Source organism: Sciurus carolinensis, chromosome 6, assembly GCF_902686445.1.
Source record: "Sciurus carolinensis chromosome 6, mSciCar1.2, whole genome shotgun sequence".
In the NCBI taxonomy this organism is placed as follows: domain Eukaryota; kingdom Metazoa; phylum Chordata; class Mammalia; order Rodentia; family Sciuridae; genus Sciurus; species Sciurus carolinensis.
This window is the reverse complement of record NC_062218.1, coordinates 36,081,355-36,101,259: the sequence shown is the minus strand read 5'-3', so window position 1 is coordinate 36,101,259 and position 19,905 is coordinate 36,081,355. Positions and strand designations below refer to the sequence as shown.

At 37.5% G+C, this 19,905-nt stretch overlaps 1 protein-coding gene across 1 annotated transcript in view; it reads left to right on the top strand.

The window, feature by feature from the left end:
- The window catches only part of Oxct1 (3-oxoacid CoA-transferase 1), a 140,391-nt gene that overhangs the window by 48,028 nt on the left and 72,458 nt on the right, over nucleotides 1-19,905 (top strand). The window contains exons 8-9 of the mRNA XM_047555068.1: nucleotides 17,407-17,514; nucleotides 18,787-18,901. Coding sequence (XP_047411024.1) covers nucleotides 17,407-17,514; nucleotides 18,787-18,901 — 223 coding nt within the window. The remainder of the gene's footprint in view (nucleotides 1-17,406; nucleotides 17,515-18,786; nucleotides 18,902-19,905) is intronic.

Sequence of the window (19,905 nt, the reverse complement as noted above, 5' to 3'; positions counted from 1 at the left end):
GTACCTAATCGAGTGTTTTCAATTAACAAAGTGTAGCCCTGGGACAATGTTAATACTTCCATAAACACAAAATTAAAAACCATTCAGTAACGTTAGCCTTTAAGAACTTAGAAAATAGGACAATCTCCCAAAAGCTACAAAATGAGAGCCTTCACACTTCTGAAGCTAGAATACACCCCACCCACCCCCTCTCCAAGTGAAGTAGATAGTATTCAAACAATAGTTTGAATTCAAGATAGAAATTTTAGAAATCTAAATTTCATAGGAATTTAATGGTAATAGTATAATAACTATTGGTGATGCTTACTACTTAAAAAATAGGCATTTCTGTTTCTGTTCCACTATGCAAGGATCTTGGAAGTCATTACTGCCATCCTTACAATGAGAAAAAAGTTGAGTGAACTTCATATGAATAGCTCTTCTTAGATCCTTTAGAAAATTGATGTGGCAGGGCAAGCCACTGCCTCCCCCTACCACCCCCTCCCCTCCCCCTAAATCCCAGAAGCTACCAAGAAAGACAGGGTAATAGAGGCATCACGGCCTACTGGAGCAGAAGCCTAGGAGCAGAACCTCCATGAGAACAGGACCCAGGTGGGGAAAGCTAGGCTGAAGCGGGTGAACTGCCGAAGGCCTACATGGAGAAGTTCAGAGGGACCCTGCAGTTTATGAGTTTCACCGCTAGGTCCCCACTAGATTTTCATAGTGAAGATTGGACAAAGACCTCCTTGTGCTTCTGTCAGGGAGAGAGGGAAAGTAACCATTTTGAATATGCCCAGAGCATTCTGTTCATTGACAAGAACTGCTCTCAGGTGAAGTGAATGGTCACAGTTTTATGAGGAATGTGAAGGAGAACTGGGAATACTTTTAAGTGTGTGGGCTACTCGTATATATCAGTCTAGTGTTATTTTCTAAAGCACTTAGTTGTTAATGTATAGATTAGCAGAACTACATATTGAAGTATAACCATTAGAAAAAGGCAAAAAGAAACATAGTCACGATATGATAAAGTAAGGAAGAGAAATTAGCGTCTCATTAAAAGGCTCATTGAAACTAGAAAAGACAAAAAATGGAAGGTAAAGATGGAAAAAAAATCAAAGTGAGGGCTAATGAAGAAAAAATCAATATGGTAGATATTGTCTCACTATTTATCAGTAATTATTTTAATGTTAATGGTCTAAATACTCATTAACATTAAAAGATAGAGGCTCCCAAAATAGATAAAACCAACTGTATGGTTTGGGTTTAACTACTAGTTAAAGACAGTTCTATAATTCAACTCCTACTATAAAAAGGAGTATTTTAGCTGTTGTTTTATTCATATATAGGTTTTTACATTTTTTCCTTTTTAGTTATACATGACAGTAGAATGTATTTTCACACATACACGGAATATAACTTCGCATTCTTGTGGTTGTACATGATGTTGAGTTATGCTGGTGGTGTATTCATATATGAACATAGGAAATTTATGTCCAATTCATTCTACTGTCTTTCTTATTCTCACCCTCCATTCCCCCCCTCCATTCCCTCCTATCCAATCTGTTGAACCTCCACTCCTCCCTCCCACCAGTCTGCTGTAAATCAGCATCTGCATATCAGAGAGAACATTCGGCCTTTGTTCTTTTGGTATTGGCTTATTTCACTTAGCATGATAGTCTTCAGTTCCTTCCATTTTCCTACAAATGCCATAATTTCATTCATTTTAATGGCTGAGCAATATTCCTTGTGTATATTTACTATACTTTCTTTATCCATTTATTTACTGAAGGGCACCTAGGTTGGTTCCATAACTCAGCTATTGTGAATTGAGCTGTTATGAACATTGATATGGCCGGGTCACTATAGTATGCTGATTTTAAGTCCTTTGGGTACACGCTGAGGAGTGGGATAACTGGGTCAAATGGTGGTCCTATTCCAAATTTTCTAAGGAATCTCCATACTGCTTTCCAGAGTGGTTGCACCAATTTGCAGTCCCACCAGCAATGCATATACAAGTTTTGTTTTTTTTCTTCCCAGTGCTTTTGGTATCTAAATGTATTTGTACCCCACAAGTTTTTTTCTTTTGTTTTTCTTCTTTGTTGATTCATATATATATACACACACACACACACACACACAAATATAAATACACACACACACACATATATATGTGTATGTAATATATATCTTTTTTTATTTTTAAGGTACTTGGGGTTGAACCTAGGTAAATTTTATCCCCAGCCATTTTTATTTTTTATTTTGATATAGAGTCTAAGTTACACTGTTACTTAGGGCTTCACTAAGTTGCTGAGGCTGGCTTTGAACTTGCAAACTTCTTGCCTGGGCCTCCCGATCTGCTGGGATTGCAGGTATGTGCCACTGTTACTGGCTTTATTTGTTCATATTTTTAATGTACAAGGTAGCATTTTATATGTGTTTTGGTGAGGACTAGATTTTATAAGTTGATTAAAAAAAATGACCAATAGATAACTGATAGATCCAACTATGTTTTCTACAAGAAAACTACTTTCGGTGTAAAGACACATAGATTAAACACAAAGGGATGGAGAAAGACATACAATTCAGACACTTACCAGAAGAAAGCAGGAGTAGCTATCTTGATTTCATACAAATCAGACTTAGAGCAAAGAAAACTGTCAGGGATAGAGAGAGTGTTCTGTTACGAGACACAGTAATCTTTAATGTGTGTGCTGTGGCAGTTGACCCTGGTTTCTAATCCCCTACCTCCTAAAAAGAGGCCTCATTCTGCACTTCAGAGTACCAGCATCGGCACCTCAGGGTCCCTTCGAATAGGGGACTGCATCTTAGCTCTGCGAAGCCCCTTTCCAAGCACCAGTTCCAGCCATTTGTCTTTGTTCACTTCCTAGTTACCTGATCTGTGTCACCTCCACCTTGTGCTCTTTCAGCTCCTGATTCCTTATTTCAAATATTTCTATAAAATAATTGATGAAAGAACAACTCAAAATGGAACGTAGACCTAAAAGTAAAGCACAAACCTAAAACACAAAGCGTAACCAAAAAAAAAAAAAAAAACAGTCCTAGGAAAATAGAGAAGGAAATTTAGGTGACTTCTAATTTTCAAGTAAGTCCTGTCTTATCAATTAGATCGTGAGATGGTCTGAGAAAGTCACTAGGTCTCGTGTGGGAGATTCTTGCCATTTTTGGTCATGACAGTCATGAGCCTTACTATATTCCCAAGCAACTCTGATGGGGGCGATTTGTAGTTTTGATAAGCTATAAACTTAATGTGCAGCTAGAACACACTTCTCTTCTAGAATGTGGCATTTCCCACGATTAGGTGAAGTATTGTTTTTATCTATATATAATCGCACATGCAGTGACTTTTTTGAAAAAATAAAAAGGTTTGTGTCTTTCTAAATCAATACATAGTACTGATCTTTAGATGTTTGGGTACTGTGGTTTAGATATGAGGTGCTCTCCAAAAGCTCATATGTGAGACAACACAAGAGTTCAGAGGTGAAGTGTCTGGCTTAGAAGAGTCTTAACCTAAACAGTATACCAATCCACTGATGTAGATTAATGGTTGATAACTGTAGGCTCCGTGTTGCTAGAGGAGGTGGGTCACTGGGGGTATACTTTTGGGTTTTATATTTTGTCATGGTGAGGAGACATGCTTCCTGATTGTCACATCCTGAGCTGCATTCCTCCATCATGTCCTTCTGTTGTCCATAGAGCAGCTAGTGCTCAGTTTAATAATAAAGGCAGTTATTACTGTGGGATCTGGTTTATTGTAGGCTTTGAGACTCCTGAGTTCTTGGCCTTGATTCTACAGATATTTGCGTGTGGAAGATTGTGAAAAAAGGACAGGAATAAGCATCTAACACTCTTCCTCTTGGCTCACAGGTCTAAGGACATTTGGGTGGGGGTGGAGTGGATGGACACAGAGAAACGTCCTGCATGGAACCAAGACACAGGAAAAAATGGAATTGTCAGAGTCTTGGCTTGATTTTGTTAATTCCTGTTTGCATATGTTTCTTTTTATAAAATTAAGACTGTATTATATATATGTTTTTGTACATCAACCATTTAATGTTTCTTCAGATCACTAAATATTCCACAAAGAAGGGTATTTTAATAGATGAAATTTATGTTAACAACTCCATTGTTGCACTTTCACATGGTTTTCCTTCTTTCACTTTTATTCATGATGCTTTAGTGAGTATCCTTGTTTTTTTGTACCTGTTTTCTTTAACCACAGTCCTAGAGGTGGATTGCTTGTATGTATGTGGGTGTGTGGGTGTGTATCGACATTTTTAAAAGTTTTGCTAAATATTGCTAAATAGTTCTCTAAGACAGTAATGCCCCATAGTGATATAGTAAAGCATGATTTTGAACCCCTCTCAATAACATGAATATTGAACTTTAGGCTATTTTGATCATTTGCTAGGTGAGAGATGCTGTCCTATGGTTTTAATTTCTGCATCTTTGATGAGGAGGAAAGTTGAATATTTGTCATATATTTGTTGGCTGTTTGTATCTCTTTAGTGATTTTATGTGTTGTTGTATGTATTGGTTTTATTTTGTTGGAAATGTCTTTTGCTTTTTATTCCCAAGTGTTCTTGAGTTCCCTACTAAGATGAGAGGTTGTTTAGGAGGGAGAAATACAAGGCTGTGGCTGAAATATGTGCTCAGGAGCCAGATCCTTGACATTTGAACCACCTTCGTGGAAAATCCTTCTGGCTGCTTGACCCAAGACAAGAACTTGGCAGATTGAGGCTACTAGACTAGAAAGGGAAGAGCATCATGAACCTGCAGCAACAACCCAGTTATCCGAGTATGGGTGGGTTAGACTTTCAGAGAGAAGGGAACTGTGGTCGACAGCTGTATCCACAGAACCTGTTCCTAAAATAAGGTGCCAGTCAAGTGCTCCCTTGCTTTTACTCTTTTGAGACAGCTCCCGAAATCTCACGGTCGTGATTTCCCACAGAACAATCTTGTTGCAATGAGGACATAGATTGTGTTCACAAACAGAAAAGCAGAAAGGACCGGAGGCTATTTTAATGTGACATGGTGGTCTTAGACTCTGTCTGTGATGTTCTCTTCTTAAAGGTTGCTAAATAACAAGGTATGGTATGACTGACATAAATCCAGAGAATGCTCGCTTACAAAATGATCTTGTTGCAAAAAAGAACAAAGATTCTGTTTCCTAATTTTTTTTTCCCTTCAGTTTAAATGACAACTTTTGGCCTGCTTATCAGTTCATTCCATGTTTGTGTTAAGAATTTAGCGTGTGATTTTAAAGTCACTCTGATTAAAAATAATACTGGCTTTCCTCACTCCTTCCAGAGACCTTGTCAAAAAATGTTATTTTTTTCCACTTCAAATATAGACCTTGTCTACAAATACTGAAGTGATAATTAGGACTTGTGTAAAATTGTTTCCTTTTAAAAATTAGCTGCTTTTTTTTTTTTTGGTAAGGAGTTAATCTCCACATTTTTCTGGTTCAAGAATGTTGCTAAAAGAAGAAGGCATTTTAAAGTCATGGCTTACATAAATGACTTAGTAAGAAATGTGTGAGAGCAAAAATGATAAACATTACTCACTGATCTTTTTTGTGTTACTGGTTATATTTCTTGTAAACACATTTCTGCATGTCTCATTATTATGAGCATGCAGCACATGGCAGCTTCCTAAAATTAGAAAATATTCAAATATGCCAGTGGCCTTTTCTAGACACCTAGAAAATCCAGGTGTACAACCAAAAATTAATAAAAGTGAGGGAGGATAACTGCCAAGGTGCTAAGAATTTCTTCCTGGCAAGAAGCCACTAAAATCCAGAGGAACTGCCCCAGCAGCATTATCTAAGGTTAATTCTCTGTGAGTCTTTTGAGGTATGAAGGAAATCACACTTCTTTTTGGTTTAGGTAGCTCTTGCCATTTCTAATAACTTTTCCAAAATCAGATTCCTCATTCCTTATAATGAAAACCTCAAACTTCTTTTTGACACTTCCATTTCTGTGCACCCTGAAAACTTTCAAAGGTAACATCTCCCTACATTCCCTCAGTAGGGCCTGTCCTTTCCTGACCCCTGTCCTCCCTGACCAGTCCTGCTGCCTGGAGTGCACTCCCTGTCCCTTGTGTTACTCCCTTTCTGTTTTCTCAGTTGAGTTTTCCCTCTATTATGGCATTTATTATCGTGTTGTTATGACTAACTGTTTACTTGTTCCCTCCGTGAATCTGTGGGTACCTCTGAGCACCTTGTCTTACTTATCTCTTTATTCCTAGCACATGGCACAATGCCCGGCATATAATAGATGCTCATTAAATGATGTCTGAGTCACCAAACCAGCAGTCTTGCGATATAAGCACCACTTTGTAGACTTAGAAATGTTCTGCCCGTTCTATTTGATTGACATCATTATCCCGTGTTGGTCTAAGAAAGCAAAAATGCCTTTTGCTCAGTGGTTCTTCCTGATGGCTTTATGTTTGTCGGGTCCTGCATTGAGAGACGTGATAATCTGCCACCAGCTGTTCTGTAATTCCCTTCCTTATTACTGTGACTAGCTTCCTCTGACTTCTCTGGGATCATTTTATCTCAAGGTGTGCCTTTTAATGCTGGCTGGAATAGACAGTGTGTCTCATTCAGTAGGCTTTTATTACTCAGCTAAAGTAGAACAAGCCATATGGAAGTTAACTAGATATGCAAAGGGCTATAAATTGGTGGCAAATAACTGGCCTTGTAAATGCAACAGCCTGGTTAGGCAAGAGAGAACGGCATAGCAAGTAATGAGTTCAGAGGGAATGGACTATAAATGGAGTGGCATGGAATTACAATCACGTGTTGCATTTGACAGTGTGTGCCCAGTAAGAGGGTACTGGTCTAGAGTGTTCAACAACCCAGAAATAATTGGAAAGATACTGTCCAATAATGTGTGTACATTACAGATGTTTTATATAGAACATCCAGAAACCAATGTAGACTTTAAAACATGCAGGGGCTTGGAAGACTATTAGATATCAATTGCAATTCAACTTGCACATTTTGGAGATGAAATGATCTTTACTGATTCATGTAAGAAAATAGTCCTAAATGATTTAGGGCTGAAACCAGAGTCTATATTTCTGCCTCCAAATCTGATGCTCTCTTTATATCAGATTCTGTTATCTTCTTATTTCTTAATTATAGAAGTCAGTGAAATACATGACATTAGAATCATATGGACAAGTTTCTCTTTTGCAAAGTTTTGACATCAATTAGTTATTGTTCTTTATCAATCAACCACATTCGCTTTTCTTTAATGAAAAACATTGTGCTTTAAAGATCAGGGTGTGTACTTTGTCATTTTAAACTTTTCAATTATTGTGTTGAGTTTCAAGGATGAGCTGTATATGCCAAGAGCCAAAACTGGCTCTGCTATTTGTACTAAAGGAAGAGCAATTTGATGTTAATGCTAAAATCACAGCTGAGAATGTGATGAATTTCTCTAGGACTTGGAAATTAATTTATAGAGAGAGGAGAGAGGGTATGTTTTTTCTGAAGTTTGTTTTTGCTTCTTTATATCTACCTTATACTAAATCAGGAAAATAAATACAACGTTTCAATTTTCTTAATGAATTAAACACAGTTGCATTTTGCTTACTGTTCCATAGAAATGAAAACATGGAGAATGTTTAAAAGATGCAATGAAAAAAGAAAGCTCTTATTTTACTTCACATGCTAAATGAATTTAAATTTAGGGATTATTGAGTCATTCACAGGCCGAATTCAAGGCACATTCAGATTAGGCAGTCATTAGTGTGTTCTGCAAATACTCAATTTAACACACTTCTGCTTTGCAGTTTATGTGTTAAATCTTGTGTTCTTGCATTATAAAAAGCTCCAAGAATGATTAACAGTCCCACATTGAAGGAAACAAGTCTTAAAGAATAAAGTTTTAAAGTTTTATATGGCAACACTAATAGTCAGGTTTTTCTGTGACTATAAAACTCAACGCAAAATTCTTTTACTTTCTTTTTCTCCATTACTCATTTCATTGAAAAAAAAAGTGTTGCTTGTTTAATTTTGTTAATTGTATCATGCTTCCCTGTTTTTCTTGGGGTATGTGATAATGGTGTAATTTTTTCTTACTATTATAGATAAGACTGGTGCTTTGAATAAATGTGTTAGAAGTATTTTAATTCCCTTGGGAAAGTGTATTCATTTTACTTATTTGTCTGGATTGGCTACAGTCCTAATGGAATTTTCTTTTAGAAAAAGATATGACAAAGTTTGGATATTTAGAATATTACCTGGGTGCTATTAAGTCACATTTTTGGTCAAAAAAATGTGTAAGCAAACTACCAGCATGGACTAGGCTGTTGGACTTGCTATTAGAGACAGTGGAAATGATAATAATACTTATCATAAATACTTTTGAATTTATTTTAGAAAGCAGTTCTGTGTTACAAAAATTTGGGGGGGTGGTCAATGATAACATTTCCACCTTTTTTGAAAAATCAATGTCAGCTGGGCACTGTGGTGCACACCTGTAAATCCCAATGGCTTGGGAGGCTGAGGCAGGAGGATTGTGAGATCAAAGCCAGCCTCAGCAAAAGGGAGGGGCTAAGCAACTCAGTGAGACCCTGTCTCTAAATAAAATAGAAAATAGGGCTGGGGATGTAGCTCAGTCATTGAGTGCCCCTTAGTTCAATCCCCAGTACCAAAAAAAAAAAAAAAAAAAAAATTTCAGTAGATCATGAATTTTGTTGCTAGTCATGGTTTTAATAAATTGAGTTATTTTAAGCAAAGCTTTTCTTCTAAAGAGTTTAACTTTTATTATCCATTTTTATGCTCAGCCCATGTTTTCAGCTAGACATTGTCAGGAGGAAGGACAGGTTTTGCTCTGTAGTAAGAGACATATGGGTGAAGATGGTTATCACCCACTCTGAGGTTGGACAGCAGGTGGAGGAAGGAAGACCCTTGACATTTTGGAGGATCTCTGACTCATTATGTCTTTGAGTTGGTGCTTCACTAACTAACCCCTTTTGTTATCTTTTCCAAAAATGCCTATTATTATTTTCATGATTAAAAACCCCTGCTGAATTTCATTCTGTTAAAGTAACAGTACCTGTTTTATTTTCTAGACCTGTTTTATTTTTTATATTACCAGATTAAGGTCTGACTGCTCGCTGCTCGAAGCCAATATTCAGGAGGAGAGTAGGTAGGCAGGAATCAGGTTTGTCCTAGGGCTGGGAGGGCTTTCAACCTCAGAGTTCCATTTTCGGGAACTTGAGGCATGAAGGGTTTTTAGGGAAGGAAAGGAAGTAGTGAGATGGTGGGCAGGAAGACTGCGTGCTGAGTGGGCTCTTCATCACCAAAAAGTGCATGTCTCCTTTTTTTCTCTGGCCAGAATTGACCTTGATCTCATGGGACTAGTTCCTCAATTTTCTTAAAACACACGTATTTCTTTTCTGCACGTTAAATCTCACAGCAGTAAACTTTTGTGTTAGGTTGTACACTGAACTAAAGACTGAAGAGGGGTGTTGCAAAGGCGACCGGACGTTCTGGGTTCCCTAAACTTGAAGAAAGACTATTTAGCAGTTAATATCTCAGAATTTATGCCCGGCAAAAGGAAAGAGGACATAATTCTTTCGAAAGGATTAGGAAGGGAATAGGCTAGTAGAATGGCAAAGAGAGGGGGAGCAGAAGTAACTCTGCCACCCCCAAAGGAATGGCCCTGTTACAAGGAGACATCACATTCTGTCATCGTTATGTTAGCTATTTTTTTCTGGCTTTCTATCATTCTCCAATTTGATTAATTGTTCTGTCTAATTTTTAGCCAATTTGTTGCAAGAGATGATATAAAGTAGCTTATAAGACAGAAAATATGCAAGATAGCTTCAAAGAAGAAGAAATGGCAATGGTAGGGCTGTACCAGGGAGCCAGGATTGGATTAAAACACGATAGTATTGATGGCAGATGTGAGTGAGCCATGAAATGCCAAACATGAATTAGAGTACATAACTACGTAGTTAGCATACCTATAATTTAAAAGGAAACCTAATGATCAGGTGAAGTACAATGTTCTTGCTACTAAAACTGGACAGAATTTTGTCTCAGGCATCCTTTTAATTGCAAGAGAAGCCCTGATTGTAAGAAAGAAAACTGACTCTTCCTAACCGTGGTATAAAGATACTGGTTTGGTCTAGGGGCATACTCTTCTTGGTCCAACTTCCTGAATATGGTTTTTCTTATTCAGGTGGTTTTGGTGAATATTTGGAGGCATGAGGCTGAGATTTTCTTGTCTAACAGTCAGGAATGCATCTGTTCAGAATTGTCAGTTGTATTCAGAAACCTTTGGCCTTTAACCAGAATGCAGATCACCCTCTCTTCTTCTAAGACCTTGGTAAAGTTATTGAGAAGGGTAGAACCAAAGACATGAAATCTCTGGATCAGGGGTTTCTCTTCTAATCTGAGGTCTACCCTTGGAGCCAGATGATGGACATGGTAAGAGGTATAAGGACCTATTTCCTAAAAGATTTTATGGGTAAAGAATTTTTTTTTTAGTGCATGTGAATAGATTTTGTGGTTCATCAGATTTTTAAAGAAGTTCATGTTTCTCCAAAAGTTAAAAAACAGCACTGGAGACTTCTAAGACTCTGTCAAACCATCAAATAACCAGTGGAAGTGGTTCTTCCACTTGTTATTATCTATGCATCTCTACATCACAGCAGCAGGCTTCCAATTTTCTTCCTTGCTGAATCTAATGCGTGCTTAAATTGTATTTGTTGACTTGAAGTAGATCAACCTGAGTCACATTTTCCCACTGTCTATAAAACTCTTATGCCAGGAATTTGGTCAAGTGCTTTATGATATCACACAGTTTTCTCCTGGCCTACCTATGTGCTTGCTCCCATCACAAATTAATGAAGTTCCTTTTGCATGACTCGATTTGGGGAGAATCTTATACTGCTGTTCAATAATATTCTGTTCTCTTTTTTATGGCTGCACACATCATCTGTTTAATAATCCATCCTGAATGCTCTTGTGCATGAGCGCTCATTCTGAGAAGGAGTATATTTGCTTCTCTCCATGTGCTGATGCTTCCACCATTTTGCACTTGACAGTAATTATGCAATCCTACCTTCATGCTCTTTGAGAATCCTGGGAGATAATTTTTTGGGGGGAGGTCTACAGTCTAATTTCAGAAAATCTAGGTTAGCTCTTCTTGGAATTCACTTCCTCCTTAAACATACTAGTTCTGTCTTTTTCCTTCTCCCTGGTGGCAAAGAGAAAAACAAAATGGAATTAAGTTGCTGGTTTTTTCCTGTTGTCTGCCCAAGCAGTGATGATTTTCATTTCCCAATTCTCCAGCAGCAGTGACAAAATTTTACCAAAGGCCACCCTTTCATCATCTTTATCATTTTGGACAAGCCTCATTTTATTCCAATTTTATATCTTTTGACATTCTTCTTAAGGTTTAGGGTGACTTCTATTTGTTCTAGGTCAGACATATCTATCTTTTGTGTGAACCCTTTGAAAATATGAAGAGACACATAAGTACCCATGTTATACTTACCACACTCTTTCTTTCCATCCTCCCCTCCCCTCCCCTCCTCTCCTCTCCTCTCCTTTTCTCTCACCTTCCCTCCTCTCCTCTAATCTCTTCTCCTTTTCTTTTCTTTCCATTTTTTCCCCCAGTACTGGGAATTGAACCCAGGAGTGCTCTACCACTGGTCTGGTGCATGCCAACCTCCTTTTGTTCTTTAAAACAGGGTCTCACTAAGTTGCTGAGTCTGTTCTTAAACTAGTGATCCTCCTGACAGCCTCCCACGTAGCTGAGATTACAGTCATGTGCTCCCATGCCCAGCTACACTTGTCTCTTCGTATATGATCATCTTCGTCATCAGAAAGATTCATTTTCTTGTTGTCATAATGGGCTTCACAAGCCCATTTGCCATTTTCAGTTTCTGACCCACTGGATCCTGCTTGTCTTTTCTCCAAACTTGATGAAATCTGCTTTTCTTCAAAGACCAGAATGTATTTCTATCTATATCCAGTGTTCACTTCCTGGTCTATTACAAATTCCAATTTTACATTGTAATGTTCTGTCAAGATTCCCATCATTTCTACTTTATCAAGAGGGGTTTATCCTTACTGGTGAGGAGTCTAGAATCATAGTTTCTATCATTGTTTCATTCTGAAAGATAGAACTTATCAGAGGGCAATATAGAATTCATTAGCAGAATAAGATGAACAGAAGACGTTCAAATAATTTGCATCTCTCATGACATCACTGTCTTATTTCTGAACTGTTTTGTCAATTCTATTAAGAACATATCATCTACATCTTTTTTTTTTTTTTTTTTTTTTTTTTTTTTTTTGCGCTGCTGGGGATCGAACCCAGGGCCTTGTGCTTGTGAGGCGAACACTCTACCAACTGAGCTATCTCCCCAGCCCCTCATCTACATCTTTGGTTGGGTGAATGGTCTGATTATATGGCCATCAGTGACACTCTCTCACTTTAAATATTCTTTGCCCCATTTCATCCCAAGGTCTGTGGCTTCCTGGGCATGTGCATGTTTTCTCGATGGAGTGTGTTCTTTGGTTAACTTATTTTCCCTGGACATTGTAGAATGTCTGTTGGCGTGAGATCTGATCTACCAGGCTTTGGTAATGACTTTGTGCTCCTGTTGGTCACCGTTTTTAACTGGTGCTGCAGGGAACTGTGCGTAAGGAAATGAGTCTCATAACCTGGTTAGCTCTGTGTTTTGTGCATTCAATGATAGTCACTCATTTTTTCATTCTTTGTGCATTGCTATATAGACGTCTCTGGCCGTATGCATTTGTTCTTGGCTGTTTTAGCTTCCCTTCTACTTTCTCATATATTTCTGTACTGGTTGTATCGTCCCTTCACAGGAGACTTAAGAAGAATCACCTTGTTGCTCGTAGGTGGTTTTCCCCTTCCTTTTAATTTTTGAGACTGATGTCTTACCTGCTGTCCTCCCCCTTTTCTCCACATGTCCTCTTCCTCTTACTCATTCTCTGGGTTAAATTAGCATCCAGAGCACCTCTGCATCTGACTTGCAACATTCTGTCATTGCTCATGACTCCCTCTTCTATTTTTCTCGTCTTCCACAGCTTTTTGCTATTTGGGGTTACTTAGTGTTTCTCATGATTCTAGATTTTATTGCTTGTTGTCTGCTTTTTTATTTCTTGGCAAAAGAAAAATGTTCCTCTTAAACTTTTTAAAAGTTAAAATGACTCAGGAAAAAAAAACAAACAAACCTGGATTGGGAGTCTCCCTCTCCCCTCCCTGCAGAGCCCTCCCTCCTTTAGTGCAGTACTGGGAGCTTGGCAGGTGTGCAGAGGCCATTTTCACTAATAACCTTTAGGGTCGGACCCTCTTTTGTGGCTGTAACAGATTGAGGTTGTCACTAACATAAAATAAAAAATAAGAATGTTATTGCCTTGCAGCTCCTCTGTTCCCTTAACTGAGACATAAATAATGTTTGCAAGGAAATGCAAAGGCATTGCCACCAAGGGATGAATACCTATCTTTCTTTGAGCTTTTAAATAAAACTTCCCAGAATTATAAAGTAGGAAGGGTGCAAGGCAGAGAAAACAACCTTTTAAAACAAAGTTTAAATCAATAATGATTAACATTTGCTAGCCTCGATTTTCCTGCTAATAACTGAAGACAAGTACTAATTAGAGAAGCCTCAAGTGTCTGGATTTCTAGTTGCACCAGATGGTGCCTCGTGAGAACTATTCATAGTGCCAGGACCAGTCTGGGTTCTTCCTTGCTACCTTTCTTCCATCTCGATTTTGTCTTAGGACACTGACATCTGCCCACTTTTCTCTGTGTTTCTTCTCTCTTCTAATTTTAGGAGGTGCATTCTGTCATCTTTAGTGAGCGCTCTTGTGATCTTTGTTTTTCCCTAACAAGCTCATTTCATTCATCATTTTCAGATTTCCTCTGACCCCTATGTTATCACCTGAGCCCCCAAGATTTTTTTAATCATCTCCTTGCCTCTTTCTTCCTCTTCTTTCTCAAGGTCACACAAAATCGTCACCACCCTCCATCCCTTACTGCCAAGAGACCATTAAGAAACTTGTGCCTCTTTAGGTTTTTTTTTTTTTTTTTTTAATTCTTAACACGGATTGTCTGAAAACATGTTTTCTTCTTTTGATTTGTACTTAAATATTTTCTTCTTTTGCTGTTAACTCTGCTAACCAACTCAGAGAAAACTTTGATTCTTGTATAGAAATTTTCAATACGTTGAGTGTTGGTATTGTTTTGACAAATGCTGTACATGCATTTTCTACAATATGAAAATCATTCGAATGAGGATAACAAAGTGTGGAACTGATTACATTTAATTAAATTCTTGTCTTTTTTTTAAACAAAAACATGTTTATTCTATCTGTTGTGAAAATTATGATGTAATTGCTCTTCATAATGAAACTTTGTCTCAATTTGGTGCTTTTTGAGGTAATTTTCTTTGGGGCAGTGAGAAAAATCAATAGTGACTGGTTACCATCAACATCTCCAGAGTGAGGAGTACTTCTTCTTCCTTTTTTTTTTTTTTCTTTCTTCTCTACCACATTCCTTGCTCCTGCTGAAGAGCAAGGCAGGGGAACTAATTAGGAAGCTGCTGTGTAATAATTCAAGCAAGAGATATGAGGGCCTGATTTTCTGGAGCAGCATTAGGCATGGAAAATGATTCACACTGTTATCTTAAAACACTTAAGCAAAAAGGGTTTCCTTAGTTTATTTCATATTTTGTAATGCTGTAACTGCTTTCTATGTTTTTTCTTAGTCTTTTTAAAATTTTTTAACTGCCTTCTTTGGTACATATATAATTGTGAAATACCACATGCTCCACTTATGTGTTTCCTACTTTTGGAAACCACTCACTTGTTGACCATTGTATCTTTTCAAAAAAATAACATCTATGAGAAATTGTGGATATAGCTTAATGGTTTAGTGCTTAGCATGTGTGAGGTCCTGGGTTCAATCCTCAGCACATGCCCTCAACTCAAACATTTGTAGGTTTTCCCCCTTAAAAGAGAAATTAAAAAAAAAAAAAGCTACTTGCACTTTACCTTGAGATAATGATTATTAACATTTCAGTGTATTCCAGTTTTTCATAGGAATAGAAATATTTATGCCAAAAGGAAATGCTAATTACTCTGATTGAAGCAGTACACATGCACTGTATGCATGTGTTGAAATATCACACTGAACCCCATTACTATGTTCAGTTAACACATGCCTATCAAAACATAAAAGGAAAAAGAAATAATTATGATGGAACATATCTCTATTATACAAAATCTTGCATTTATGAAACATGAAATTATGAGATGTCATTCAACACTATGAGAGAGAATGTTGATTCATCATGTGGAGGCACAATATTTATTTTACTGTTTCCCCAATGTTGACCATTTAGGTTGTCTCCAACTCATTATAATGAATGCTATGGTCAATATCTTCATGAATAAGTCTTCATGTAGATCCTCAGAATAATGAATTACTGAATAAACATGTTTTTAAAGTCAAGAACTTCTTGGAAGGCTTGAAGTTGAAAAGCATAAGATGTGAGTAAGTCTTGATGGCTGAAGGTTCCAACCCACACACAGCAACAGTGCTTAGCTACTCTGCACTTCCTGGCTCTGCCTGCTCTTTACCTGGTGCCCATTTTGGATAGAGAAGGGCAGAGCGGTTTGCAAAGAAGACACTGAGGGCAGGGCAAGGAGTCCCCTTATTTCTCCCTAATTCATCCTTAGGTACATCTCTATCCACTAGCTCAACTGCGATGCCCACATGGTTACTGACTGTTCCTTGGGGTTTCTGTTTGATTTTAGTACAGGTCTTTGCATTTTTCAAGGAATATAGCTTTTATCTACCATCTCCTGTGATTTTTTTTTTTTGCATATTTTGTGAGCATTGCACAATAACTAAAATATCTCCTGTAATTTCTGATATTCCTTCACTGTAGGAGGAACCTGGTGAGGGTATATAGTGATAGGATAGCATAAGGAGGACTATTCACCTCACAAATCCCTCGGCAGTTAATATTTTAGGAGCCAAGTTCAATACAGCTCATCTTGTTTACATACATCAATTCATTTAAGCAAATAATTATTTGGTTTGGCTATTAAGTCAGCTTTGTGTCACTATAACAAAATACCTGAGATAATTAACTTTTAAAGAGAAAAGGTGTACTTTGACTCATGGTTCCATAAGTTCCAGCCTATTGCTTTTAGGACCCTGATAGGGGTGCTAGATGGAAATAGTGGGGAGCATATGATGGAACAAACTGCTCACTTCATGGCCAGGAAGAAAAACAGAGACAAAGGTGATCCCATAGTCTCACAGTGCTCTTTGGGATCACACTACCATTGACCTAAGGACCTACCCCCAGTCTTCACATCTCATATTCTGCCACCTCCCTATAGTGCCATCTCCTGATCAAACCTTTATAACACACGGGCTTTTGGGGGGCATTCAAAATCCAAATTGTAACAGGTGTGTAATCTATTAAGTTGAGTATTCATAATTTAAAGAAATATGCACACACACATTTGTCATCAAAAAGCTAAGTGTTTGGAGCTTCAGTGGTACAGTGCTTGCGTAGCATGCAAAACAAAACAAAACAAAACAAAAATTCTGAGTCTTTGCCCATAATGGTATTGAAATTAACTTGTCTTTATCCTTGTTATTCTGAGTTTTTAAAAAATGTTGATGTAGAAAAACTATTTCTTTTACGAATCCTGAAATAGCAGAGTAACTTGTGGCATTTCACATTGCTATAAAATGCCTTTATGTTCTGTGAATAACATTAATTCCAATTAAATTGAGTATTTCCAGTTATTAGTTAATGTTTCCTTCTTGAAATTTCCATATTAAAATTAATTACCCATCTTTAAGTTAAATTATTTCAGCAATTGCAGTTCCATCGTGATCCTAGGAAGCTCACCACAGGAATAATTTTAAAATGTTGCAAATAGCATTTGTATCTATATTTAAAAAGTTCTCCAATTGACCAAGCAGATGTTGTTACAGATTTTTTCTTTGATATGATAAATTTTCCATTAATTTCGAAAATCTGTGTTTAAGAAATGTGCTTTCAAGTTTTGCATAGTTGAGCTGCAATTTGTGAAAGTTCAAGCAGCTGTACTGACAACCATTTGATAAATTTGTAACTGAAGCTCTTTTAGGAAAAGACTAAGTTCTGGAGCTTTATGTTCGGTATTTTATGTTCAGACACATGTGTTTGAATTTCCTTCCTTTTGTAGGTCTGGAAGTATGATATACATTGCATATACACAGATACTGTGTACATATTCTCTCTCTTATGTATGCTTACATTGTTTTCCCAACCTAAGTTGGAAGCGAAGATACACTGTTTTAATGTAAACTTTTACTACCTAATTTAAATTTTTTTTCCCTTTAGGTTGAAGAAATTGTGGATATTGGATCATTTGCTCCAGAAGATATCCACATTCCTAAGATTTATGTACATCGCCTTATAAAGGGAGAAAAATATGAGAAAAGAATTGAGGTAATTGACTTGAATTCTTTGTTAGTATTTATGCATCTGATTACCAGAGGTATTTGTCTATTCCTAATGACAGCAGATGGGAGCTAAGCAGGAAGACTCTCGTTGGGTCATAGTCTAAGAACTTCTCGTGTGTCCTTTGTAAGGGGAACTTGATCATCTATGCTACTGTCCAGCCTGACATGCCTTGTGTGCACGAGGCACATATCACCATATCCCTTGACTCTCCAGGCTGTGTCTGCTAGACTTCTGTCATGTTTTAATGAATAATGCATGGTTTTGGCTGACTGTCCTAGAGGAAGCCAAGAATAATCAGGCCTTTGGTGGCTTTACCCCTGCTGGAGTCTTAATGTTTGATTGCTCCAAAATGTCTGCCTATCTTGAAATTACTTTGTACTTTTATGGAATGTAGAAAGAATATCATTTTTAATTATCTTTGAGCTCTGAGCAGCTGGTGGGTATGAGGTTGCGCGTGGATTGGGTACCAGGAGCATTGGAAGTATTCCAAGGCCTGTGAGAGCGTAAAGAATGACCAGCTGGGCAAGCATTGATGTCAAGATTCAAAAGTGTCTAGGGATCAGCCACAGAATAGACACTTAATAGGCGATGTTAGGGAATCAGAGATACCCACTACTCTGTGCACATCAAACAGAAAGATGTTCTGCAATCTAAAATGATTGTCAGGGGGCTAGAGAGAAAGAATGGGACATTTGCAAACAGAAACCAGAGTCTGTGTCAAGGAGATTTAGTAACGGAAATTGTTTTCTGGCAGATTTCTGAATGTTTCCATGATTCCTGTGATACACATGTAGCAAAACCAGTCTAGACTGTGCAGGTGGAAATAGGCAATTGGCAGCAGCAACACCTGATAAATACATTCTGACAGCCCTGAAAAACAGATTTCTAAAGTCTATTCATTTTTCTTTGTTCTGGCTCAGTCTCAGAACACCTGAGGAGAATTCACTGGTAGGAGTCATGTGAGGAACAGTAGTAGCAGCCAGTGTGACAGTGTGACAGTAACAGGGGCATTGTTTACATTAAAGAGATAGAATAGGTATATATCTTCCTCTTCAAATAAATCTGACTGCTTTCATTTTACTTCCTAAAGAATTACTTCTGTCATCAGATATCACCCATGTTATTCTGTGTTAAAATCCTTCATTACATTGCAAATTTGCCTCCTGATAGTAAGGAGAGAGTTCACTTTTTTCCCAGTAAAATTTTGTATGGCAGCATATCTTCGACCATGAATAATGTATTCTGTTCATTTTAAAGCGTCTATCAACCCGGAAGGAAGAAGATGGAAAAATCAAATCTAGGAAACCTAGAGATAATATAAGGGAACGTATCATCAAGCGAGCAGCTCTTGAATTTGAGGATGGCATGTACGGTATCCTTTGTCCTTCTAACTTGTCAAAGGCAGCCCTTACTTCTCTCCTGAAGATTCCTCTCTGGTCCACAGTAACTTTTAAAACCATTGATCAGTTTTTTTTATAAAACATGGCATCTAACATGAAGATATTGGTAAATGAAATTGGGATCATGACCTGTTTGCCTTCTTGGAACAAATTTTCAGCCAAAAATTTGCTTAGCTACTTTCTACTCTACTACAGATTTCAGTACAGTGTGGCATTTATTTAGAGGTTGTAGGGAAAAGAGGTTCCCCAAGATGAGGATTTAAAATCTCAGAATTACTAGTGATAGTCGGTATTGTTTATTTTCTCCATAATGTGACATTTGCATACTCACTGAAACGTAAGATCCAGCTTCTTAACGAATCTCCACTTTGCTTGACAGAGATTCTGAGTGTGCCATTTTATGTCTAATGTTTTGTAAGGGTATTCAATCACTGCTTCAAATTCTGCTTTACTTGGGAAAAAAGAGCTAGAGTAAATATCATTTAGTATAATTAGCATTCGGATTTTGAATGCATTTAAATAGCAGTGAGACCGTTCACCATCATGCTAGTATTTCAAGAGACAAGGCATTGAACTGTATAACACAAATAGTATGTGATTAAATAAATAAATATTGCTTGAACTGTGGATAGAGTAAATCCATACTTAAAGTCCTAGGACAGGAAGAACTAGAAATGTGACAGAGTATCTCCATCCTGCGAGCTTCTGTCATTTAGAAGGTACTTAGAGTTTGTTAACTTAGTCATTTAGATTGTGATCTTGACTGAAAGAGCTTTCTTTTTCTTCCTTCTTTTTACTTCTACCTCCTCCTTTTTTATTTTGTTTCCCCAGTTGTACCTTCTGCTATGGTGACAGTTCACATCAAGGAAGAGAGAATGTTGCCAATCATCCAAACCCTGCATAGGCAAGATATGGAATCAACCTTGACCTGTAGTGAAAGTTAGTCTCTGAACTTTCTTTTGGGTCAAATGACTTC